At 53.1% G+C, this 24,118-nt stretch overlaps 1 protein-coding gene across 6 annotated transcripts in view; it reads left to right on the top strand.

Annotated features, from left to right (window-relative positions):
* MAST2 (microtubule associated serine/threonine kinase 2) overlaps positions 1–21,830 on the top strand; it is a 212,193-nt gene extending 190,363 nt beyond the window's left edge. For 4 of the 6 annotated variants that reach the window (XM_055586010.1, XM_055586008.1, XM_055586012.1 and 1 more), the window contains 21 exons: positions 56–131; positions 2,492–2,701; positions 6,873–6,974; positions 9,249–9,381; positions 10,173–10,234; positions 10,488–10,573; positions 11,012–11,220; positions 12,229–12,367; positions 14,258–14,390; positions 15,127–15,292; positions 15,883–15,984; positions 16,206–16,328; positions 16,500–16,609; positions 16,960–17,114; positions 17,312–17,592; positions 17,691–17,888; positions 18,507–18,733; positions 18,947–19,069; positions 19,485–19,621; positions 19,756–19,949; positions 20,250–21,830. In XM_055586010.1, the coding sequence (XP_055441985.1) occupies positions 56–131; positions 2,492–2,701; positions 6,873–6,974; positions 9,249–9,381; positions 10,173–10,234; positions 10,488–10,573; positions 11,012–11,220; positions 12,229–12,367; positions 14,258–14,390; positions 15,127–15,292; positions 15,883–15,984; positions 16,206–16,328; positions 16,500–16,609; positions 16,960–17,114; positions 17,312–17,592; positions 17,691–17,888; positions 18,507–18,733; positions 18,947–19,069; positions 19,485–19,621; positions 19,756–19,949; positions 20,250–21,772 (4,489 nt within the window). In that variant the 3' untranslated portion in view covers positions 21,773–21,830. The remainder of the gene's footprint in view (positions 1–55; positions 132–2,491; positions 2,702–6,872; positions 6,975–9,248; positions 9,382–10,172; positions 10,235–10,487; positions 10,574–11,011; positions 11,221–12,228; positions 12,368–14,257; positions 14,391–15,126; positions 15,293–15,882; positions 15,985–16,205; positions 16,329–16,499; positions 16,610–16,959; positions 17,115–17,311; positions 17,593–17,690; positions 17,889–18,506; positions 18,734–18,946; positions 19,070–19,484; positions 19,622–19,755; positions 19,950–20,249) is intronic. The other 2 variants (XM_055586011.1, XM_055586009.1) reach the window with 1 other exon arrangement.
* Positions 21,831–24,118: the final 2,288 nt, after the last annotated feature.

Raw genomic sequence — 24,118 nt, 5'->3', positions numbered from 1 at the left:
TCTCCTCAGTGGTTCCCTGGCACTAACGTAACACACTTGTTTCTTTCTTATTTAGTCCTGGACGGTCACCAGTTTCCTTTGACAGTGAAATAATAATGATGAATCATGTATACAAGGAAAGATTCCCCAAGGTAAGGATCCAGATTAAAGGAAACGGTAATATCTCTGAGGATGCTGCCTCCAGCCAGCCCCACTGCAAAGACCAGAGGTGGGAGGTAGCACCCGGTCTCTGGAGGCAGCCAGAATAGGAGGGCACAACATGGGGGCTGCCAGACTGCCAGAGAAGAGGAGGGACAGAGGACCTAGAAGTCTGAGGACTATGCTTGCAAGCCTCTGTTTCCCCACTCCCCACAGAAAAGGGGTGTCTAGAGGGAAATGTCAAAGCTGTATCCTACCATATGTTAATGGGGAAGGAAAGAGCAGAGATCTTGGTTCTAACCTGCCCATGAGGATCCATGAGTTGGGATCCCCAGAAGGAGATTTGCCCTCTGAGAGCACCTTCATTTAAGGCAGATTTCTAAATTTCCCCTGCCAGGAAATTGGCCAGAGGGAGCAGTAGGGTGGGAGACAGAGCTCAGAGTTGCTATTCACAATTGGACTTGTGTTTTCAAGTGGGGAAATGCCAAGGAGGGAGGCGGGTTACTGTCCTGAGATAGTTGGGAAATGGTCTTCAGAGCTGCAGTTTGATGGTGAACCTCCTCGTATGTAGAACGAGAACCTTGTTTTGCATTTGCCTTTCCTTTTGAAGACCACATGCCTAAACCCTGTGATGTGGCTGTCTAATGATAGGCCTTGCCCCTGCAGAACAAACCAGCTCTGGAGGGAGGGAACCAGGGCCAGGTGGACCTCTCTTCATGACAGCAGCAAGCATGAGGCCTTCAGGCCTCTTTCTTCATCCTCCATCCGGCCCCCGGCTCTGCCTGTTCGTCTGTATCAGGGTTGGCAATGTGTGGTTTCCTGCTCCTCCAGCGTGTCCTTTTTCTAGCCTCAGGGAGTCTCTGGGCACATGGGGCAGGCTGAGGGAAAGCTGTGCCATCCTCTTGCTTTCCTTCTTCACAGGGAAGCAGAGCGTGAGGAAGAGCAGGTTCTGGGAGCAGCCCGACTGGGCTCAAGTCTGCTTCCACTGTGTGTTAGTCTCGTGACCCTGGGGAGATGATTAACTTCTCTGAACTTCATTTGCCTCATCCGTAATTTGGGATAAGAAGAGAATCTCATAGGGAGCTTGTGAAGATGCATGAACATTAAACTTTTCTAACTGTGCCCAGGACACAGCAAGCACTTAGAAGTGTTAGCTGTTATTTCTCTGCTGCTCTGTGGTCTGCACTTTCTAGCCTTTGAGTGGGCACTGGAGAACGAGAGCAAAGCAGAGGGGCAGAGTGACAGTGTGGAAATCATTCTGTTGTGCTTGGTTCTTTATTAAAAATAATTGGGGGTATGCATAGTGTTTGGAAATGCATCCCATGTTTCCTCCTCCTCATGTATTAGGTGTTGTGTTATTCTAGCACTCCATGTTTGTATGTCCCCGAGTCATTCATGCAGGATGAAGTGGTGATAGAGAAAATATGTTGATTCCTTCCACTGCCTCCCACCTCCTCTCCCCTCCCACCACCATATATATATGTGTCTATATATGCATAAACCAAAAATGTGTGTATACATACACGCACGTACACAAATATCCACCTAAACACACTGAAAATCAGAAATTGCTACCTGGTGGGCAAAGAAAAGAAAGCCAAGCCCCAGATAGGCAGGAACTTGTTAGCTCACGTGTGTTCTTTTGACATTAATGTGCAGTTAGGTCCCCAAGAGGCTTCTGAGCCAAACCCCGTGCTGCTCTGCCGGGGATCTGGGTCCATGAGCCGGCAGGTTCACAACTTGAGTGAATTCTCTCTAAACATCTGCTTAGCTCACTTGGGTCCTAAGGTGAAGTAAGAGCATCCTGAGATAATCAGACTCCCTCTGGCTTGAAGAAGTTCCCAGTTTGGAGACAGATTTAGAAACCAGCAGTGTCCACACACCAAGTTTGTATAGTTGGGGGGTCCAGTGGAAGCACAGAGGAAAAGAAGCCCTAGTTTGCCTGGAGGAATCAAAGACTTCCCAGAGGAAAAGGATGCTTGAACTGAGATTAGAAGGAGTCGTAGGAGTTTGCCAGGCAGGCTTGGCAGGTGAAAAAGCCACACACAGGCAACAGCATAAATGGACGGAGGCATGAGACAGCATAATGAGGAGGGAAACAACAGAACCCCAGTGTCCTTAGAGCAAGAGAGCATGCCCTTTAAGGAGTGGAGAGGTGGACAAGGCCAGATGGGAGAGGGCCTTGACTTGACTTGAAGGCGGCCTTTCATGTGTCCAGTCGCAGGTTCCCCGAGTGCAACATCAGGAAAGCAGGATCACAGAGCCTGTCCTCAGGCTATGACCAGGCCCTTCCGGCTTAGCTCCAGGCGACCTGGCTCAGGAGGAGGAGTCACTTGTCCTGTTTAATTTGCAGGCCACTGCACAAATGGAAGAGCGTCTGGCCGAGTTCATCTCCTCCAACACTCCAGACAACGTGTTGCCCTTGGCTGATGGAACCTTGAGCTTTATTCATCATCAGGTGATAGAGATGGCCCGAGACTGCCTGGACAAATCCCGGAGTGGCCTCATTACCTCACACTACTTCTACGAACTTCAAGAGAATTTAGAGAAGCTTCTGCAAGATGTGAGTGTCCTTGTGCGGAACTCTGGTGAACGCTGCATGTGGCAGTGGTTATTAGTGCTGAGCCAAGATTACGTGGTCATGGTGCTCCCAGCCTGCGTGCCACCTCTTGCTGATGTGCGGGGCCCGCCTCACGTGTCCTGCTGCTGCTGCTGGACTTTGGTTCCTCCTCAGTCCCCTGCATTTCTGAGAGAAGCCTGTTTAGTATCAGAACTCAGTGCTATGAGTCTTTTCCTTTTCTAATTCCAGTCACCCTGCCCAAGGTTCCAACACTGGTAGTGTTCATAAATATTTGCCTAGGAGACTTGTAACCCAAAGCCAGAAAGAGGCCCCAGTGGCTGCCGTGGGCTCTCGTTTGGTAGACATACTGGTGTAAGCAGAGCCTTGAGACCGCTTCTTCTCAGCCGAGATAAAGCAGTCCTGAGGACTGCTCTGTGGGTTTATCTGTTCGCTGATGCTCCCTGTACATAGTGAGAAGTTCTCTAGTGGGGACAGATGGTTTAGAGACCTGGTGCTCCTGAGCGTGAGAAGTCTCTGGGTCGCTACTTCATGCTCCACTGTTGGCTTCCTCTCCACCTCTCCACTTGGGTGATGGGTGCTTCTCCTCAGACCACAGCTGTTCACATCACATCATTAGCACAATTTAGGGGAGAGGAGATGTGCTGTCTCCCTGGGGCTGGGCTCTTCATGTCACTGGAGTGTTTCCCAGTCCAGACCCAGTTACCTCCAGACCCATGCCTTCTCACCAACTGAGCTGAGAGCCAAGGCTGATAATCAAATGGACTCCAATGTGTTAGTCCAGAAGTTAGGAGCCGGAAGTTTTTTGCTTTTTTTAATTTAGGAAAAAGTTGAATCTAGTGAAAGGATCATGATCATTGCTGTCAGATACTGGAAGTCTTCTCATATGTAATAGATGCATAGCTTTTCTGTCCCCTAAAAGGTAGACAAGCCCAGTGGACAAGAGTTACTTTGAGAAAGGTTTTAGTTTTAATAGATGAAGAAGTTCTTCCTTCTATAAAATTGTCTTTCTGATTTTAAAAGTAATACTTACATTCAGACATTGCAGAAATACGAGTTTAAAAAAGCTAAAGTCCCATGAAACATCACTGGCAGCTCTTTGTTTCTGTTCAAGAATAATTTTCTAACAGTTCTGTAACAATAGATAGGAATCTGGGACTGAGATATCAGGTAAATCAACCAGACTTCCAAGGTTGCTTGTACATCTAAGATTGATCTTCTGAAATGCAAGTCAGATCCTTGCCCAGAAACCACAGGCATTTTCCTCATCGCCCCCGGAAGTAGGAAGAATACTAGACACGGAGTGAGTGCAGTCATACGTTCTATCGTTTGCTAGGCCCTAGGAACACAGAAAAGAAGCTCAGTGCGGGTCTGGCTCAAGGAATTTGCCTTTGACTGGGGTGTACAGACCCATCAATAAGAATTGCAGTAAAAATGACAGCTATTAGTTATTGAAGTGTCCTGTGTGCCAGCCATCACACCGAGTGCTCTATGAATTACCTCACTTTTGTTTATTGTAGTAAGTGTGATTGATGAGCACTAGCTAGAGATGAATTCTGAGCACAGAGGAGGATATGCTGACTCTGTGTGGAGAGTTCAGAAAAAGTTGGATCTTCGTGAGGAGATAGGAGTTCACTGGACTTAGGAAGGAGTACAAACAACCTCTCAGAGGTGTGGAGGAACTTGGTACATTCTGGACATTACAGGTAAAGTAGTTTGACATGACTAGAATGAAAGATGCCTGCAGGGAAACCTTGGTAGATGAATATGCTAGGCACTGCACTAATTTAACTTCACAACAGCACTGTATGGAAGGTGCTATTATTATTCTCTAAATAAACAGATGAGAAAACCAAAACTTAAAGGGGCCAAGCGAGCCCAAGATAACTTGTTTCTTGCGTAACAGAGTTGGAACCCACACCGAGGTTATTCATTCCACAGCCTAAGATCTTACACTTTCAAACACTTAGTCAGCAAGCATTGACATCTGCTATATAAGAGGCACCTATGCTAGGCTTAGTATGTGAGGGAAAAAGAAAGACACAGGCTGTGTATTCACAAGGCCCAGCAGCATAGCTGTAGAGACGGTTAATTATAAGACAAACATGCTAGTACCATGTGCTATGAGCAAACAGCTAGGGGAACGTAGAAAAGGGAGCTGTTACTTCTTGTTCTTCGTGTGTGTGTGTCATGGAGCAGGGGTCTTAGATGAGCCTTCACACAGTTGATATTTGGGCTGCACCTTAAAAGAGTGAACACAATTTCATCAAGTGCCCAGCCTCTCTTCTCATTTAATAACCAGGTTTTTTTTGTTTTTGTTTTTAAATGGTCTTCATTTGCTATATTTCTTTCCTTGCAACCTGTTCACTATTCAGCATCCTGCCTTCCACTTTCCCTTCCCATATTCCACTAAAACTGTTTCAGGCAAAAGTCCCCAAAGAACTAACTGACCAGTTGCCAAATCCTGTGACCTCTCTCAGCCCTCATCTTCGTTTGCCTCTCTGCAGGAGTTAGCACAGTGAACAAACCTCTCCTTGATCTCCCCTCCCCCTGGTTGTCGTGACACTGTTCTCTCCTGTCTTGCTGCCCCTTCACAAGTGCTCTTAAATTCTGCTGTTCCTAGGGACACCCTCCTGAGCATCCATGCTCCCGTTCTCCTTATTCACTCTGATCAGTCCTGACAGCTCCCATGTCTTCAGTTGTCATCCATTCACTAAGGGCCCCTGCCCACCTGCGTTCTCCTGAGTTTCAGATCCTTCACTTGCCTTCTCACGTTGGCTGGTATTCTTCATTGCGAGTAGTAGAGCCACCTCAGAACAGTTTATTATATAAAGACTGAAAGGGCAGGTCTTAGAGAATTGAAGACAGCAATGCAACCAGGCTTTCGGAACGGACCAGAGCTAGAAATGAGAACCTGTGGAAAGCCCAGGAAGTGTTCATCTTCCTCCAGTCCACTCTGTTCTCTCTTTGGTAGGCATGCTCATCCTTTTCCCCAGAAGTGGATTCTGTCACCCTGATATTAACCGTTGTCGTTCTATCCATCTTTCAGCACCTATATCCCCTCTGGTCAGCTGTTGGAAGTGGGAGGGAAAGCGCAGCCACACAACACGGATTCTAGAAGTCAGAACAGTTTCCAGAAAAAAGAAGCTCTCCTGGGCTGAGCAAATACCTCAGGAAGTAGCTAGTGTAGTAGCTCAGACTCTCCAGGTCCGAAACAGAACTCTTTTCCGCTTACCTGCTTTGTCTTTAAAGCTAAAGGGAATGTGTTCTCTACCTATCCTTGGGGCTTCCCTTGTAGCTCAGTTGGTAAAGAATCTGCCTACAATGCAGGAGACCTGGGTTTGATCCCTGGGTCAGGAAGATCCCCTGGAGAAGGAAATGGCAATCCACTCTGGTATTCCTGCCTGGAGAATCCCATGGACAGAGGAGCCTGGTAGGCTACAGTCCATGGGATTGCAAGAGTCACGACTTAGCAATTTAACTACTACTAACTACTACTACCTATCCTTACCTAAACTGCATATCTCTATATTATCTGTTTCATTTAGGGGTTCACTGAAATTTCCCTAAAATTGGAGCTGCAGTTACCATCTATTCCTGCCTCATGCACCCCTCAGGGCTGCTCTCAGATGGCCCAGTCTGTCCATTTCCCTACATTCTTACTTCCTTGATTTATGCCTTTTTCATCTTCACTATTGCCATAGCCTGCTGGTGGGTTTTCCTCCTTTTAGACTTGCCCTCTTTCATGCACCATCCCCACTACAGCCAGAGCCGCCTCTCTGAAGTCCCTGTTGCTCGCATCACTCTCCTGCTTTGAGGTCTTTCTATTCCTTACAGTCTGTCTGTGGTGAAAGCATCAGTGAAGGCTCCATTGAGAGCTGCCTCTTGAGCTGGGGTCTGGTAGGTAAGTGAAGCCTGCTGGATGGAGAAGCAGGTAAAGTGGTGTGTCCGTGTGACATTCCTGTGTCATGCAGTGTTCACCAGCTCACGTGGCTCCTGCTCATGGCCCACTGACCTCCTCTAAGGTCTCTGCTTTGCAGAACTCTCTGTACTACAAAGCGCTTCTCCCCAGAGTCGGCTCTGTTCAGGCCGGTCCTGCTTCGCTCCACCACGCTGGGCCGGCACATCACTCAAGCTACCTTTGTCTTCTCTACAGGCTCATGAGCGCTCAGAGAGTTCAGAAGTGGCTTTTGTGATGCAGCTGGTGAAAAAGCTGATGATTGTCATTGCCCGCCCTGCTCGTCTCCTGGAATGCCTGGTGAGTGGGCTCTGGGAAGGTTGGGGGGTGGTGGTGGCTGGAGGGGTGGGAATAGGGACTGCAGAGGAAGTATTCTGCTAACAGTAGAACTGTGGGGGCACCCGCTGCCATTTCTGCTGCTGAAGTCCCTATTTAAATATGATGTGTGAGCACTGGGGACCAAATGAGTCCCTGAGGAAACATGGACACCTCTGAGGAGAGTGGTGGGGAGAGGTTTCATCTGCCCACCCCACACTGAGCAGGCCCAGGTTAGTGGGGGCCCCCGGGCTGAGGAGCACAGGCCAGTTTTGTTTGCACAAGTTGAGTCCACCCTTCATTTGATCATTCAGTGACACTTTACTGAATGCCTCCTTCATTCTAGACACTGGAGATACAGGTATAAATAAAGCAGAGTCCTGATCCCATAATGCCTCCTCTGCAGCAGGGTTAGAATTCATCTTGAATGCCTTAGGTATGAAGCCTGAAGATGTGCAAGTAATAGTTATGATATTGGCGAAGTGTTGTGAAGGGGAAAATCCAAGGTGCAGTGGGAACATGGGGAAGGACGTGCTTCTCAGGATGGACAGGAATGAATGTTGAGTGAAGGCCCCCTGGGGAACGTGAAGCTTCGTCAGTGACTTGAAGGATAACTGAGTTTACCAGGAGAGAGCTGTCAGAAAGGACATTTGATGGAGTGTGGGTGTGTCTGAAGAGCTGGTGAGGGAAAAACTTGGGAGTTGGATCATGACAGGACCATGAAGGGTGCGGGTTCTTGGTTCAGGAGTTTGTGTTTATCCGTAAGGCCACTGGGAGCCATCAGGAAGTTTAAGTAAGAATGTGACATGGTCAGATTTACTTTTTATAACTAACTTTGTAAAGGTATGATTTACATACAATAAAATATATCCTATTTGGTTATACAGTTCAGTGAGTTTTAACAAATCTACACCTGTCTAGTCACTGCCACAGTTGAGATGGAAGATATTTCTCTCACCTCAGAAAATTCCCTTGTGCCCCTTTGCAATCAGCCCCTTTCCCCTCCCCACCTCGCCTCCCACTCCAGACAGCCACCTATCTGCTCTTTCACTGTGGTTAAGTTTGCCTTTTATACAGTTTCATATAAATTAAATCATGCAGTATGTTCTGACTTCTTTAACTCAGCATAATTTTGTAGCAATTCATACATACTATTGCATGCAGCAGTAATTGGTTCCTTTTTATTTCTGAGTAATACTCCATGAGATTTACTCCTGAGAAAGATACCTATGGGCACAACATGGATAGTGAACTGGGGGAGAAGGCAGGATGAGCCAGGGACAGTGGGGCAGAGGCTGTTAACACAGTTCATGTGAGAGAGGCGCGCCATGAACTAGGACGGTGGTAGAGACCAGATAAGGAGATTTGGGTGGAGGGGAGTTTATGAAGTAGGCATTCTGACTAGACAGGGATGGAGGAAGAAGCAGGTAATAGAATTTCCCAGTCTGGCTTAGATTTTACCCAAATAGGTGGTGGTGGTGTTTTCTAAACCCCTGAGACCAGAGGTAAAGAAAAGCAGTGGAGGCTGGGGTTGTGGTGACCAGAGGGCTGCTCCTGCAACAACATGAAGTCTGTGGTTAAACAGGGGCTGGCAGTTAAGTCTAGTCTTGTGCAATGGTTTTGTCTTTCTCCCTACCTCTGTGGCCATGGTCAAATCCATGCATCTCTGTGAGACTTGACTTCCTCCCCAAGATCACAGAGGTATTATCAGGGCTTAGTGCCGAGTGTGACACTTAGTAGGCACTCAGTCAGTGAGGCCCTCATTATTCTGTGCTCTGGGCAGACAAAGACTTCTGTGCTGTGTCCATATGGCTCTCTAGGCCCCAGGACACAGGGGTTGCTCAGTAGATGCCTGACAGCATGGGTGTGTACCACCAGGGCTGTGAAGTGTGATTGAAGGTGGCCAGGACTGCCCCTCTGCACTAGGTATGGGAAGACGCCGACAATGCTGTGTCTGGCTGGCACAAGGCTTTGGACCAGGCAGATAGGCAGAGCTCTCTTGAAACTGAAAGCTCTGAGTTGTCTTGCTGTAGAAGACAGCAGATGTTTAGGATGTTCAATCTGGAGGTGACCTTTAAGATAGCTTTGTCCCCATTGGTCCCTGACTCATGATGTTTCTGGGGATTCTGGGGTAGGGGTGTCCATCACAAAGAGGAAGTCTTCCTATTCCTCCTGCTCTGGGTAAATGCCTTAAAACCATAAAGGCCAGCAGCCTTCGCTTGTAGGTCTCACCACTGACTACCTCTCTCCCCGGTACAGGAGTTTGACCCTGAAGAGTTCTACCACCTGTTAGAAGCAGCTGAGGGCCACGCCAAAGAGGGACAAGGGATTAAATGTGACATTCCCCGCTACATCGTTAGCCAACTGGGCCTCACACGGGATCCCCTAGAGGGTGAGCATGCAGCCTCGTGGCTGCAAAGAGGCCCCACAGCCTACACGCTCTAACAGCAGAGAAACCACTGGGAGAAGAGGGTTAGCTGGACAGGGACACAACACAGCCTCAGAGGCCCGAGGGCTGCAGGAAAACCCTGTGTTCTGTGTCATAAAAGAGCCACTCCTTCGAGATAGTCCACATCTGCCTTCTGACACCCAAGCGGGGCTGTCTTGGGCGCACCTGGGTTGGATTTAGATCCTAAAGGTCAAAAGAGGTCAACACAAGGACCACAATCACATTTTCAGAAACGGTCACCTCGTCTGCATGCTTGCCTCTCCTGCAGCCACCTTACAGGTCCCCTTGTGTCTTTGGGGTGGTCCCGACTCTGGGCTTCACGCTGAGCCCCTCGTAAAGGTGGGCGTCTGAGTCCCTTGTCTCTAGTCGCCCCGCCCCTGCCTTTCCTGCTTCCCGGCCTCATCCAGCAGAGCAGAGTCTTGGCGGCAGGACAGGGGCCGGCTACCAGCTTCAGGCCTGTTTTCAGCTATTGTCCCGAGTTTGAGGGAAGCTTTATAGCATTTTCCAGGCCTTTTGAATGGCACTGGACTCAGATACGAGTGGCAATGTTATTTGGCAAACAAGTCCAAAAGCTGTGACTCCACTACAGCCAGAGCCACAAGACCGCCTCCCAGACCCACGCAGGAAGCGTTTATGGCTCCCCTGCACGCGTCTGTCCTCTGGCGTGAGCGGGCGGCCGAGAGGCCTGAGGCTGCCGCGCACACTTTTGTCTTGTGTCCTTGCTTTGTTTCTAGAAATGGCCCAGTTGAGCAGCTATGACAGTCCTGATACTCCGGAGACAGATGATTCAGTCGAGGTAAAGACTCTGAGCTCTTGCCTCAACCCTGGGGCCTGGGCGCTGTGAAGCGCGGGCTGTGGGTTCTCTCAGAGACTGTCTGCAGGAGGGCCAGTGGAGAGGGTGGTTGCTGCACGGTCTGAGGGCTGTTCAGCTCTGGGAGGAGTGGGGAGGATCCGGCAGGGCTGAGCGGGGCAGACACTGGGGCAAGCCTCCTCAGGTGTGCGCACTCTGACGAGCATGCCTGCCCCTTGCCTTTTCCCTTGTCTTCCAGGGCCGTGGGGCATCTCTGACATCGAAAAAGACACCCTCTGAGGAGGACTTCGAAACCATTAAGCTCATCAGCAATGGCGCCTATGGGTAAAGGCAGGGGTCGGGTGTGGCCGGGACTAGAGCTCAGTTGGCCCGTGGGCTCTTCTTTCTGGAAGTGAGTGGTACCTGGTCCTCTGGGCAGCAGGACTGTCCCTCAGGATGGCCCTTCTCCCTCCCTGAAGCCTCCTAGAGAGATGATAGTGCAGTTCCCTCTGACAGCTGAGCGTGGTGCCTTTCCTGGGCAAGAGCCCCTCTTCCCTTGGGGGCACTCCTCCTCTTATGAGCTCTGAGGAGGGGTTGAGCTGTGTCCTCAGGAACTTGACGAGCTCCCAGGGCAGGCCCTCGTGTCCTTCTCACTGTTGAGCACCACCTGCCCCGCTGTTCCATACACCAATAAGGTGTGAGAGGAGTCAGTTTGACCCCCAGGCGCGCAGTGGCGGAGGGCATGGCCAAGGGCCGTGCGGAACAGACGGGCTTTGCTTCCAGGGCCGTGTTCCTGGTGCGGCACAAGTCCACCCGGCAGCGCTTTGCCATGAAGAAGATCAACAAGCAGAACCTGATCCTGCGGAACCAGATCCAGCAGGCCTTCGTGGAGCGGGACATCCTGACTTTTGCCGAGAACCCCTTTGTGGTCAGCATGTTCTGCTCCTTTGAAACCAAGCGCCACCTGTGCATGGTGATGGAGTATGTGGAAGGTATGGGGGGCAGGTGGCCTGCCCTAGGGGCCAAGGCACAGTCAGAGACAGCCCTGATCAAGGCCCAGCAGCTTTGTGTGGCTGTGGTGTTTCAGGGCCCAGCTTCCCCACCTGTCCTTGGCCCTGGTTTCTGCTTTAGGATCGTAGAGACCATTTGGCCATGGCAGGCACCAGGTGTCGTGCCTCTCCCAGGAAGAGGCTTCTGGAGCTGGAGCTGCCATGAGGCTGCCCATGTCAGGCACAGAAAGAGGCATTCTGGGACGGGGTATATGTCCCTCAGCTGTAAAACCTATGCCCAATGCCTGCACAGCCCATAGCCTGCTGGCACCACACAGGGCTGAGGAGGTAGCAGAGCCACCCACGCCCAGGGTCAGTCACTGGGAGGATTGCATCTGGGCCCTTGGGAGAAAGGCAGGCTGCCACCCCGACAGATGGCTTTAGAGGGCACCCCTTAAAGAGCATGCAGCGTGCTCAGGGTGGCACAGAAGAGCATGGTGGAGCACAGCTTCTCCGGTGGCCTTCCCTCTCCTTTCGTCAAGGGCTGTGCACAGCTTCCAAATATGCCTAAGTCTTGAAGTTGGGAACAACACTCCCCTTTTAATTCCTTGGGTATGTGCTGGGAGTTTACAATGTTACTTTACTCAAAACTAAAGGACAGCCAATGGGAAGGAAATAACACATGCTGAAATATCAGCCAGACATGTTTACAATAAACAGGATTCCCACCCAAAAATAACTTAGTCCTGTCCCAACAAGTCAACTTACAGGCATAGAGGCCTGGGTTCCTTCCTTCTTTGGCCTGAACAGTGGCCTTGACCGTCCCCAGCCGACTCCTCTTGCTCCTGCTCCAGTCTACAGTCTGTCTCCCACCCACACCAGCAGCAGGGGTGCTAGAATCACCGTCTCTAGCGCCAGGGAGTTTGATGAGGCCATCTCCTCTGGGGCCTCTGACACCATCTGGAGCAGGGCATTGGCTCCCTGCTTCATGGTGGCCTGGGCTTGTTGCAGGAGGAGACTGTGCCACGCTGCTGAAGAACATCGGGGCCCTGCCTGTGGACATGGTGCGCCTGTACTTTGCAGAAACCGTGCTAGCCCTGGAGTACTTACACAATTACGGCATTGTGCACCGCGACCTCAAGCCTGACAAGTATGCCCACTCTTCGAGTCCCTTGTTTAGGGTCTCCCACTTGGGTCTCAAGATAAATGAAGGCAGACACAGCATGTTTGAATCTATCCCAAATGGCTAGTCATGTGGGTGTGCGCCCAGGCTTGGTACTCTAACCCCTGACTCTCCCCAGATGCAAAGAACATTGACAGCAAGGTCCAGCAGGGGCATTGTAAAGCTTTGGTGACATCAAAGAATCACTGAGGAGCTCTACCCAAGAACCCAAGCAGAAGCAAAAGAATCCACACATCTAGTAGATGGCAGAGCAAGTGGCCTGGCATTTACTGACATGTGCTCTCTGCCAAGCACTGTATTCTTGTCTCTAGTCTATAGAGCTTAAGTCCGGTGTGGGCGACTCTCATGCTGAGGAGCAGGATATACAAAGACACACACAGGTGTGAGGAACTACAAATAGTACAGTGTGGCTGAAGCTGAGATTGTTAGTTTCAGTAGTGACTGAGGGGCAGGGATTGGACCATCAGGGGACCTTTTATTTAGTTTGGGTTGAGTTTTAAAGGGTCCTAGAGAATCTCTGACCCAGGGCTTCCTTGGTGGCTCAGACAGCAAAGAATCTACCTGTATTGCGGGAGACCTGGGTTCAATCCCTGGGTTGGGAAGAGCCCCTGAAGGAAGACATGGCAACCCACTCCGATATTCTTGCCTGGAAAATCCCCATGGACAGAGGAGCCTGGCGGGCTATAGTCCATGGGGTTGCAAAGAGTCGGACACAACTGAGCAACTAAGCGCAGAATATACACAGAGAGTCTCTGAAGGGTCTGTTAACCACGGGGAGACGCACTCAGACTTTGATTTAGGTTTAGGAAGATCACTGCCCATGGAAAGAGGTGGTGAGACCACAGCAGTAGACCAGGCCCCTGGAGAAGAGTCGGGCAGGAGAAGAGAGGGATGGGGAAGTGGGAAGGAAATGGTAAGGCTGGGGTGAGAGAGCAGGCTGGGACATCTTCCACATTTGTGTCTTGAGGCTGGGGTGATAAGTCTCTGTCATGGAAAGCAGCTTTGACATTAGACAGGCTGCATTCATAGAGCTTGTTAACCCTGTGAGCTCAGGTCAGTGAATTAAACCTCTTTGAGCTTCGTGTTCCTCCTCTTGGGGATAACACCTGCTTTGGTTGTGTTATTCCTCTGTAAAACCTTTCATGAGCCAGAATATTTTTATAAACAATCGTTAAAGCACTTATCACAGAGCTCAGTAGGTAAGAGAAACACTGCTTTTCACTGAGAAGAGGACCCATTCGGAGGCATGAGCTTGTTTGGACAGGTTGAGTTCAGGGTGCCCACAGGGCTTCTGGCAGTGAGTAGGTGTGGAGCTCATAAAAGAAGTCAGGGCCAGAGATACTAGGGAGTACAGGGCTAGCAGGGCCGAAGCCTTTGGCACTAAATGAAATGGCTCAGGCAGTGTGTGTGAAGGGGAAAAGACAGTTCCCTGTGAGATCTTAGAGCCCCCAAAGTCCAGCTATAGATTTGGGATGAGATCATTGTGCCCCTTTCCCCTTCTCCCTGATTTGGGGTGTTGTGAGCCCCCCAGGTCAGAAGAGGGGGCTGGAGATGGCTGGAGCCTTAGGACAGGGCTGACTGCTTGTGGAGGAAAGCTTGTTCCTCAGCTGGCCAATACTTGCCCTCAGTGTAGAGCACAGTCGAGGACAGTAAACAGAGGTGACTTGGGGGGCGGGGGGCTGGGCAAAAGGCAGGTTAGTTGCTCGTGCCGAGTGCAGTTTTCACACTGCCAGAGCTGCTTGTTCTCTCACAGCTGCCTGTTCCCCTGTCTGAGTGGGGAAAGGGGGAGTATGCTAAAGTCAGCGCTCTTGGAAGACCAGGAGATAACTCCAGACATTTGTTTCTCTGGTTTCCCAGCCTGCTGATTACATCCATGGGTCACATCAAGCTCACTGATTTTGGCCTTTCCAAAATTGGCCTTATGAGTCTGACCACAAACTTGTACGAGGGCCACATTGAAAAGGATGCACGGGAGTTCCTGGACAAGCAGGTAAGAAGGACGGTTGAGAGCTTGGGGGTTGAATTCCAGGCCTCAGAGTAAGAATGGGGAGCCGCATGCTTCCCCTGCAGCTCAGTGTTAAGACTGAGAGCGCCTGTCTTTTCCTCCTTGTGGTTCCAGGGAGGTGTTAAGAGAGGGAGCACCTTTGGAAATAGGGTGGCCCATGAGAATCAAATGGGTAGAAAATCCAAAATCATCTTCCTCCTGGGGCTTGGGAGAAGATCGGTCTCAGGACCGTTGACACTCTCAGAGCTGACGCTAGGTCGGTCCTGAGCCTCCTGGCCTCAGTGAAAGGCAGAGCTCTCCCAGCGCCTGTGTCCTGAGAACACAGCTCCAAGTTTCCACTGGGCTGCATCCAAAGAGTGGCCTCTGGGCGTTTCCTGATTTGACATTTCGGGTTGTGACTGTCCACAAGTCGCTGTAGTAGTCACGTGGCCATAGGGTCTGTTCTTTGGGAGGCCGGAGGGCAGAGGCCAGTTGTGGGCACCACATGCCAAGAGGGATAGAACTAGACGTTTCAGTTAATTAGGAAATACGTGAACTCACCCCACCGATAGCGCCAGCTCTGGTACCCTGGGGCTCCTGTCACTCCTGCTCATTAACCAGAGTGCGATGAGTCTTCATTCAGAGACTTTCTGCAGCAAGAAGCGGAAGCACCCCCACCCATCCAGCCACCATGCCAGGTGACTATCTCAGGATGCTGAGCCCCCAACTTCTCTGTGCCCAGGTATGCGGGACCCCGGAGTACATTGCACCTGAGGTGATCCTGCGGCAGGGCTACGGGAAGCCAGTGGACTGGTGGGCTATGGGCATCATCCTGTACGAGTTCCTGGTGGGCTGCGTCCCTTTCTTTGGAGACACTCCAGAGGAGCTCTTTGGGCAAGTGATCAGTGGTAGGTACCATCACCCCAGCCCACTGCGGGGACAGAATCCAGATCCACAGATATGATTTTCACAAGATCTGTGAGGCTTACAAGTTCTTGCTCTGAATTCTTTTGTGTGTGTTTGGTGTGCTTGCTTCAGATGTGCACATGCACACCCTGTGTGTCACCTAGCACTTGTTCTGATCATGTTTGTGATCCCGCATATGTGCATGGGTGTACCTGTGCCGTGAGTGTGAGTTTGTGTGTGTGTGTGTGTGTGTGTGTGTGTGTGTGTGTGTGAGTGTACATGTGTCAGGAGTATAAAGGCAGGGTGAGCTGGAGATTAGAACAGAGGATGCCACTGCTTTTCAGTGGCTACTCTGGATCAAAGAACCAGCCGTGGTCGAGGATGTGGGAGATTCCCCCAGAAAGAGGGGAGCTTGTGCAACTTGAAGGAAGTGGGTCCCAGGAAAGGCTTTCAGGGCTCTGGGCTGGGCCCTTTATACCTCCCCATGGCATATCCTATCCTAGGACCCTCTTCTCCAGCTCCCCACTCTGCCCACAACTTCTAAGACCTTCTCTAACCCACTCCTTCCCTTGTCACCCCGATGACTCTTCAGATGAGATTGTGTGGCCTGAGGGGGACGATGCACTGCCGCCGGACGCCCAAGATCTCACCTCAAAACTGCTCCACCAGAACCCACTGGAGAGACTGGGCACAGGTGGGCCAGGCCCCAGTAAGGGAGGAGCGGGGCTGTCCATGTAACTGGGAGGTTCAGGCTTCAGGTGTGAGCAGTGCCCCTGGTTCCTGACTGCCGTGCTCCCTGTGGGCGGAAGAGGAAGATGTTGGAGCTGAGGCCTCCAAGCCCAGCCTCTCAGGAACTAGGTTCTCACTGGATGTGCTGACCTGGACTCCACCAGCCCAAACCATCCCTGTCCACAGGCAGTGCCTATGAGGTGAAGCAGCACCCATTCTTCACTGGTCTGGACTGGACAGGACTTCTTCGCCAGAAGGCTGAATTTATTCCTCAGCTGGAGTCAGAGGATGATACCAGCTACTTTGACAGTAAGGCCACTGGTGGGACAGGGAGGAGTGGGAATCCTACCTGTGCCCAGAGACACTTGTGTGCCCTAAGCTTGGTATTGGGAGTCACTTCCCCAGGCCCTCCTGAGGTCTGATAGGGTTGAAGGAGGCCAGCACCAGGGCCTCTGAAAGGCACTGCCGTGTGTGTCCCAGCCCGCTCAGAGCGATACCACCACGTGGACTCGGAGGACGAGGAGGAAGTGAGTGAGGATGGCTGCCTTGAGATTCGCCAGTTCTCGTCCTGTTCTCCAAGGTTCAGCAAGGTGCGACCGGTGCAGCCCCAGCTGGAAAACTGGGAGGAGCATACCTGTTGAGGGATGTGCTGGGGCCACCTAAGGGGGTGGGGGCTGGTTCTGGCTCCAGGGAAAGAGGGGAGAGGGCCGCACCTGCACGGAGTGGATGCTTCCAGGTCTACTCAGGGCCCTGAGGTACGAGATGCCAGGGTGGCGCCAGGTCAGACCAGTGGAATGCCTGTTTCTTTGAATGTTCTTCAGCTGTGTGCAGGGGAGGAAAGGGGAGAATTAGCTCCAGTTCCTGGGCTTCAGGCGCCAGGGATCCTTTGTTGCCCGTGGTGTGGTGGTTGGGCATCCCAGCAGGTGTCTTGTGCCCACAGGTGTACAGCAGCATGGAGCGGCTCTCGCTGCTCGAGGAGCGCCGGACGCCACCTCCCACCAAGCGCAGCCTGAGTGAGGAGAAGGAGGACCGCACGGACGGCCTGGCGGGGCTGAGGGGCCGAGAGCGGAGCTGGGTGATCGGCTCCCCTGAGATGTGAGTGCTCAGAGCCAGGGGTGGGCGGCACGGCCATCCGTGGGGCCGTCACCGATGATGGGGAAGGACGTGATGCCGTGAGGGGCCTTCGCACGTGCGGCTCCCGGAGGGAGGTTCTGTGAGCCGAGCCCCCGAGGAGGCCTGGGCTGGAGGAGGGAGGCCGCCGGGCCCTCCACCCTCGGCCTCGTGTCTCCCAGATTACGGAAGCGGCTGTCGGTGTCTGAGTCGTCCCACACGGAGAGCGATTCCAGCCCTCCACTCACCGTGCGGCGCCACTGCTCGGGCCTCCTGGACATGCCTCGCTTCCCGGAGAGCACTGAGGAGGCTGTTGGCGCTCCCAGGAGGCAGCAGCAGGAGGGTGCATGGCTTCTGACCCCGTCTGGAGAGGGGGCATCTGGGCCTGCCCTGGAACGGCAGGCCGAGCGGCGGCTGAAGCTGGATGAGGAGCCTGCTGGCCAGAGCAGCGCCCCCAGCCCAGGTGCGCCCCGCGAGTGGAGGGCCTGGCTGGGGTGCTGCGGGGGGCCCGGAGTGGAGGCTCAGCTGCACAGTGGGCCCCATTGCTCACTTGGTCCACAGCCATGGAGACCCGAGGAGGCCGCGGAACCCCACAGCTGGCGGAGGGAGCCACAGCCAAGGCCATCAGCGACCTGGCGGTGCGCAGGGCCCGCCACCGGCTGCTCTCTGGGGACTCCATAGAAAAGCGCACCGCTCGCCCCATCAACAAAGTGATCAAGTCCGCCTCAGCCACAGCCCTGTCCCTTCTCATTCCTGCTGGTGAGGCCCCCGGGGAGTGAAGATCAGGATTCATAGCAAGGGCCTTGGCCTCTCTGTGGGCCTGTAGCCAGGGGTCTGCCCCCAGCAGGGGTGTCTGTATGTTGTGTTGAGGAGCAGGTGTCCGAAAGAATGCGTGTCACTGCTGTCCGTTTGTTAAGGGAGTATCAGTCTCAGGTTGTGTGTGTGCACCAGAAGGCAGATAGCACTGTGTGGCAAGTGCAGGCTCCAAGGCAGAGAGCTTATGTTCAGATCCTGGCTCCATCTCTAAAGGGCCTTTGATCTTGAGGAAGTTGCTTAACTCCTTTGAGCTTCAAATTCCTCATCAAAAAATGTGAATATCCATAATGGTAGCTCATAGGATAATTGTGACATTTAAGAATGAAGCACTTGTATGGTCCCTAGTATATATAAGTAAGCGCTCAGTAAATGCTTGCTGCCATTTTCCATCACCTCCTGGGTCTGTGAGGGTCTGGGCACATGAGGGGGCCTTGCTGCTCGGAGGCTGTGGGGAAAACAGGGCTGGAGGCAGGCTCTGTGACTAGAGCTGTGTGGGAGCAACAGCCCAGATGGGCCGGGCTCAAGGGTGGACCTGCTAAGTCCCAGCTTCTCCTTCTCCAGAGCACCACTCCTGCTCTCCACTGGCCAGCCCCATGTCCCCACATTCCCAGTCATCCAACCCATCATCCAGGGACTCTTCTCCAAGCAGGGACTTCCTGCCAGCCCTCAGCAGCTCACGGCCCCCCATTGTCATCCACCGAGCCGGCAAGAAGTATGGCTTCACCCTACGAGCCATCCGTGTCTACATGGGTGACTCAGATGTCTACACCGTGCACCACATGGTGTGGGTATGTCGGGCCATCCAGACCTGTTGTCCCCCAACTTTATCACTCCTCTTCCTTCCTCTTACTAGTGCCTGTCTGTCCCTGTTTCTGTCCCTGCCCACACCACCGTCCAGGGTCAAAGGGTGGGGCGGAGAGGGGTCACAGCTCGATGAGCAGAAGTAGGCCCACCCTTCATGCTCAGGCTCCAGACTGAGGACTGTTCTCTCCCCGGCACAGCACGTGGAGGACGGAGGTCCAGCCAGTGAGGCAGGGCTGCGTCAGGGGGACCTCATCACGCACGTCAACGGGGAGCCTGTGCATGGGCTGGTGCACACGGAGGTGGTGGAGCTGATCCTGAAGGTCAGTGCTGGGTGTGCCGCCTGCAACCCCTGCGTGACCCCAGCCTTGAGTCTGACTAGCCTTGGGGGAGGGGCACACGCACAGCTGGCACTTAAGATAGGTGCCCATACACACGGGAGTGGCTAGAGCAGAGGGTTTTCACTGGAAGGTGACACCCTCCTTGATCAAGGCGGGGATCCTGCCGAGCTGTGGAATGGAGGACAGGCCTGTGAGCCTCTTCTCTCCTTTCCCAACCCTGAGCCACTCGGGCTCCAGTGGAGCTGTTTCCTGCTCTGTGAAGAGGGGAGGCGGTCCCTGTTTCAGACCTGGTGCTGCAGAGGCAGAAGCTCAGGCTGTGGACAGCCGTGCCAGGAGTGAGGAACCGGGGCAGGAACATGGCCACGGCCTTAGCCTGGGCGCATGCTCTGTTCCCCAGAGTGGAAACAAGGTGTCTATTTCAACAACTCCCCTGGAGAACACGTCCATTAAGGTGGGGCCCGCTCGGAAAGGCAGCTACAAGGCCAAGATGGCCCGAAGGAGCAAGCGGAGCCGGGGCAAGGATGGGCAAGAAAGGTGAGCCAGACTCAGCCACGGGGGTCCGCTCTGAGCCACGCCAGGGCCGGTGTGTGCCGGGGACCCCAGCCCCGGACCCAGTGTGTGCTGTGCCCAGGTCAGAGCTCAGACCACCTCTGACCTCGTCTCTGCAGCAGAAAAAGGAGCTCCCTGTTCCGGAAGATCACCAAGCAGGCATCCCTGCTCCACACCAGCCGCAGCCTTTCTTCCCTTAACCGCTCCCTGTCGTCCGGCGAGAGTGGGCCAGGCTCGCCCACACACAGCCACAGCCTTTCTCCCCGCTCTCCCACGCAGGGCTACCGGGTGACCCCTGAAGCCGTGCACTCAGGTATGGAGGGTTCCCCGCAAGTCACAGAGCAGCCCCTTGGAGGTGGCAGAGTCCTGGGCCCTCTGTGCATCTCACCCGTCCCTCTCCAAGGCTCTTGCTCAGCCCACCCCTAGCAGATCCAGCAGTCCTGGGGAGGAGGTGACAGGCGAGGGATGACCTCATGTCTGTAGCCCGAGCTCTGGTTTCCTGGTGGGTCACCTTGATGATCTGGGACATTCCAGGGCGAAGCCCTGTTTTTCCCCTCAGTCACTTCTAAGAGCTAACTTCTCTACCTCTGTGTGTGTGTCTGTCTGTGCAAAGTGGGGGGGAATTCATCACAGAGCAGCTCCCCCAGCTCCAGCGTGCCCAGTTCTCCCGCCGGCTCTGGGCACACACGGCCGAGCTCCCTCCACGGTCTGGCGCCCAAGCTCCAACGCCAGTACCGCTCTCCACGGCGCAAGTCGGCAGGCAGCATCCCACTGTCACCACTGGCCCACACCCCTTCACCACCGCCAGCGGCTTCGCCTCAGCGTTCCCCATCACCTCTGTCTGGCCACGGGGCCCAGGCCTTCCCCACCAAGCTCCACTTGTCGCCTCCCCTAGGCCGGCAACTCTCACGGCCCAAGAGCGCGGAGCCGCCCCGCTCACCACTACTTAAGAGGGTGCAGTCAGCTGAAAAACTGGCGGCTGCACTGGCTGCTTCTGAGAAGAAGCTCGCCACTTCTCGAAAACAGAGCCTTGATCTGCCCCACCCCGAGCTAAAGAAGGAATTGACGCCCAGGGAAGTCAGCTCTCTGGAGGTAGTTGGGACCAGGAGTGTGCTGTCTGGAAAGGGGGCGCTGCCAGGGAAAGGGGTGTTGCAGGCTGCTCCCTCACGGGCCCTAGGGACCCTCCGCCAGGACAGGGCTGAACGGCGAGAGTCGCTGCAGAAGCAGGAAGCCATCCGGGAGGTTGACTCTTCGGAAGATGACACTGATGAGGGGCCTGAGAACAGCCAAGGTGTTCAGGAGCCAAGCTTGGTACCCCACCGAGAAGGGGGCCAGGATCCACCCCTCAGAGGAGCAGGAGCGGGTGAGGAAGAGGATGCCTTCTTGCCCAGGGATCTCAGGGGACAGGGCCCAGTGGTCCCAGGCCTACTGACAGGGATCACACTGGGATCTCCCAGAATGGAAGGCCCTAGTGTCCCCCAGAAGAAGCTTGGGATCCTACAGGCTTTTGAAGAGGGTTCCAGCTCCTCGTCCTCAGCCCCCAACCTGGGGAAGGCTGGCCCCACAGACCCCATCCCCGCTGAAGGCTGCTGGAAGGCCCGGCACCTCCACACCCAGGCACTGACAGCACTTTGTCCAAGCTCTTCAGGACTCATCCCTGCCAGTTGCTCCAGTGCCTCCACCCCTGGAGAGCTGGGCCCATGGTCCTGGAAATTCCTCTTCAAGGGCCCTGACAGGGCATACCCAACCGGAAAGGCAGCAATGGAAGATGGGCCAGCCAGCTCCCAAGATTTGGAAACTACAACTCCAGGCCACCCTGCAAACCTGTCCCCGAGACAGGAGGGGAAGTCATGGCCACCCAGTGCCCCTGGGCTGGCCCATCCACCTTGTGAGGTTCCCAGCCAGAGCTGGCTATGGGAGTCTGAGTGTGCACAGAGAGAGAAAGAGGAGCCAGCGCTGGGCATCACCAAAGTGCCTGATGCCTCAGGTGACAGGAGGCAGGACGTTCCATGCAAGAGCTGCCCCTTCACCCCAGAGCCTGGGCCCAGCCTGCTCCAGAAGGGCCAAGACCCAGGGGGCCCTCAGGAGCATCAGGACTTGGCATTGTCACCTGATGAGCTTTTGAAGCAAACATAGAACTTGTTTGCCATTTCTTGCACTCGGTCCTGTGTAATAACACGATCTTGGAAACTATCTTTATGTCTTTTGCTTGCTTCTTTCTTTCAGTCAATACAAATGTAACATAAGGTCCTCTGGTGCTGAGAATATGATGGTGATTGAGACAGTTCCCACTGTCCTGGGAGCCTAAGCCAGCGAGGCGTCCCAGACACTGTGGGGTCTGAGCTCAAACCTGAAGGATAGATGATAGGTAGTAACTTGCTAGAAGAGTGAGGATTTAGTGTGAGAAAGAATGTCCAGAGAAAGCACACAGCATTAGCCATACACCTGGCACATTCAAAGAACTAAAAATAATTCAAACTGGTATTGAGTCTAGTGAGTTAGGCTAGGGCCGTATCTCAGAGTCTACTAGGAATTTAGACTTTCTCTAGGTGATGGGGAACCAGTAGCTGTAAATACTCCTGCTTTCTAGAGAAGGGAACTCAGGTTTTTCAGACATTAACATGGGTAAGGTCATACAGCTTGGGCAGAGCTAATATTAGAATCTAGGTCCTCTTGACTCTAGAAGCCATATTTATCTCATTTGGAGTGCCTCTTAGCTAGTAAATGAAGAAAAAGAGGTAGAGGGAGGTGAAGCGTTGAACTTGGGCTCTCTTTGGGGTACTCGTGGGTCATCCAGAAGGTTGGGTGCGTGTGTCTGGAGTTCAGCAGGAAACCTAGACTGAAGTAGAAACCAGTGCCGTCAGTGTAGCGGTGGTCATGTACTAGCATTTAAGGCAAAGAAAGACTGAGAGGAGGCAGCCAGAGGAGGCATAAAACCCAAAAGCAAAGAGTTTTTAAATGGAAGAAGTTATTTGGTGAAATGCGGACAGAGAACTGCCTTTGGATTAAGTCACAAACCCTTGATGTTTGCCGCCCGTGAGCCCTTCCTGGGCATCATCAGGTAGGCCTCAGCACTGGAGATGGACCCTGCTGATCTGAGCAGCCGCCATGGGTAGAATGCACTTGGTGAGTGGCTGGTGTGGACGGGAGGACGAGGATGGAGTTGAGAGATGGCATCACAGGAGCAGGGTAGGGCCGTGGGGGAGTGCCTCCATAGTGACAGAGGACTTGCCAGACTGCTGTCTTCCCCTAACTGTTCCACAATCCAATACCTAGGTCGGAAGGAGAGGCCTAGAGGCAGGAAAATGTCTCTGGGTACTGGCTGGGCTCATCACCCGTTCTGCAGGTCTTTGTCTCCCAGCATGGGGAAGGCTGTGGTCACCAGAGGGCGCACTCTGCCTGCGGTGGCAGATAGCTGGTCCCTCAGCCTTCCGGGCCCCTCACTCCCTCCTTCCCTCAGTCATGCATTGATGGCAGATCCTTGGCCAGCCAGTCTAGGACACTGGGAACACAGGAAACTAGTTGCCTGTGGCAGCCCTCCCGTGTAGGTCAGGATCTGGTTAGACGCATCATACCATGGCTGGAGGAGGGGCAGCACATCTTGCAGCAGTTCATGGGAGAGAACTGCGCCCAACCCAGGAGGCTGGAAATGGGGGAAGGAAGGGGTCTGGGGTGATTGGGCACAGAGGTGCTAAGCATCCTGTAATGCTTAGGAAACTGCCCCAAGTACCAGCGGTGCTCCCCTTGAGAAACACTGCCAGATTAGCCCGACAGAAATGAGGAGCTTCTGGAAGGTAATTGCAGGGAAGTGGTATAATCATATTTAGGTTTTAGGACTCGCTGGCTGCAATGTAGAGAGGTTCAGGGCTGGGGGTAAGTGAACCAGGGAGAAAATCATATAGTAACCCCTTCCAGTGTTCTGGACCAGGATGCCAACAGTGAGGAAGGTCCCCAGAGGGAAGGGGCGTGTAGGGAGCCAGGTGCATAGACAGACCTGGCTGCTATCAGCCAGGAGATGATAATTAAATCCACAAGAGTAGAAAGGGACTGTACAGAAGACCTGTGCAGGAGGAAGAGGTCCAAGCCCTTGGGGTTAGCTGAGGAGGGAGCCAAATGAACAGAGACCCAGAACTCAGGAGAAGCCAGGCTATTTTAAGAATTTTGTGCTTTAGAGCAATTGAAAGTTAATGGTTTTACACAAGTTCAGATTTGGATATCTGGGGCATGGGGGTGGGGGGCAGCTTGTTTGGTTTTTTTAGTTCCCTGGCCAGAGACTGAATCTGGGCCCCAGCGGTGGAAGTCTACATCTTAGTCCCTGGTCTGCCAGGGAACTCCCCAGATTTGTATTTTGAAAAGATGAATCTGGTTGCTATGATGAGAATGAATTTGAGGAAGCAATAATGAAAGAAGGGAAGCCTTCCAGTATTAAGGCTAGAGATGGTGAAACATTGAAGTTGGAGAGAAGCAATGCCTTTGATATTT

This window comes from Bubalus kerabau, chromosome 6, assembly GCF_029407905.1.
Source record: "Bubalus kerabau isolate K-KA32 ecotype Philippines breed swamp buffalo chromosome 6, PCC_UOA_SB_1v2, whole genome shotgun sequence".
In the NCBI taxonomy this organism is placed as follows: Eukaryota; Metazoa; Chordata; class Mammalia; order Artiodactyla; family Bovidae; genus Bubalus; species Bubalus kerabau.
The sequence above is the reverse complement of the archived record's forward strand: the minus strand, read 5'-3'. Positions and strand labels throughout refer to the sequence as shown.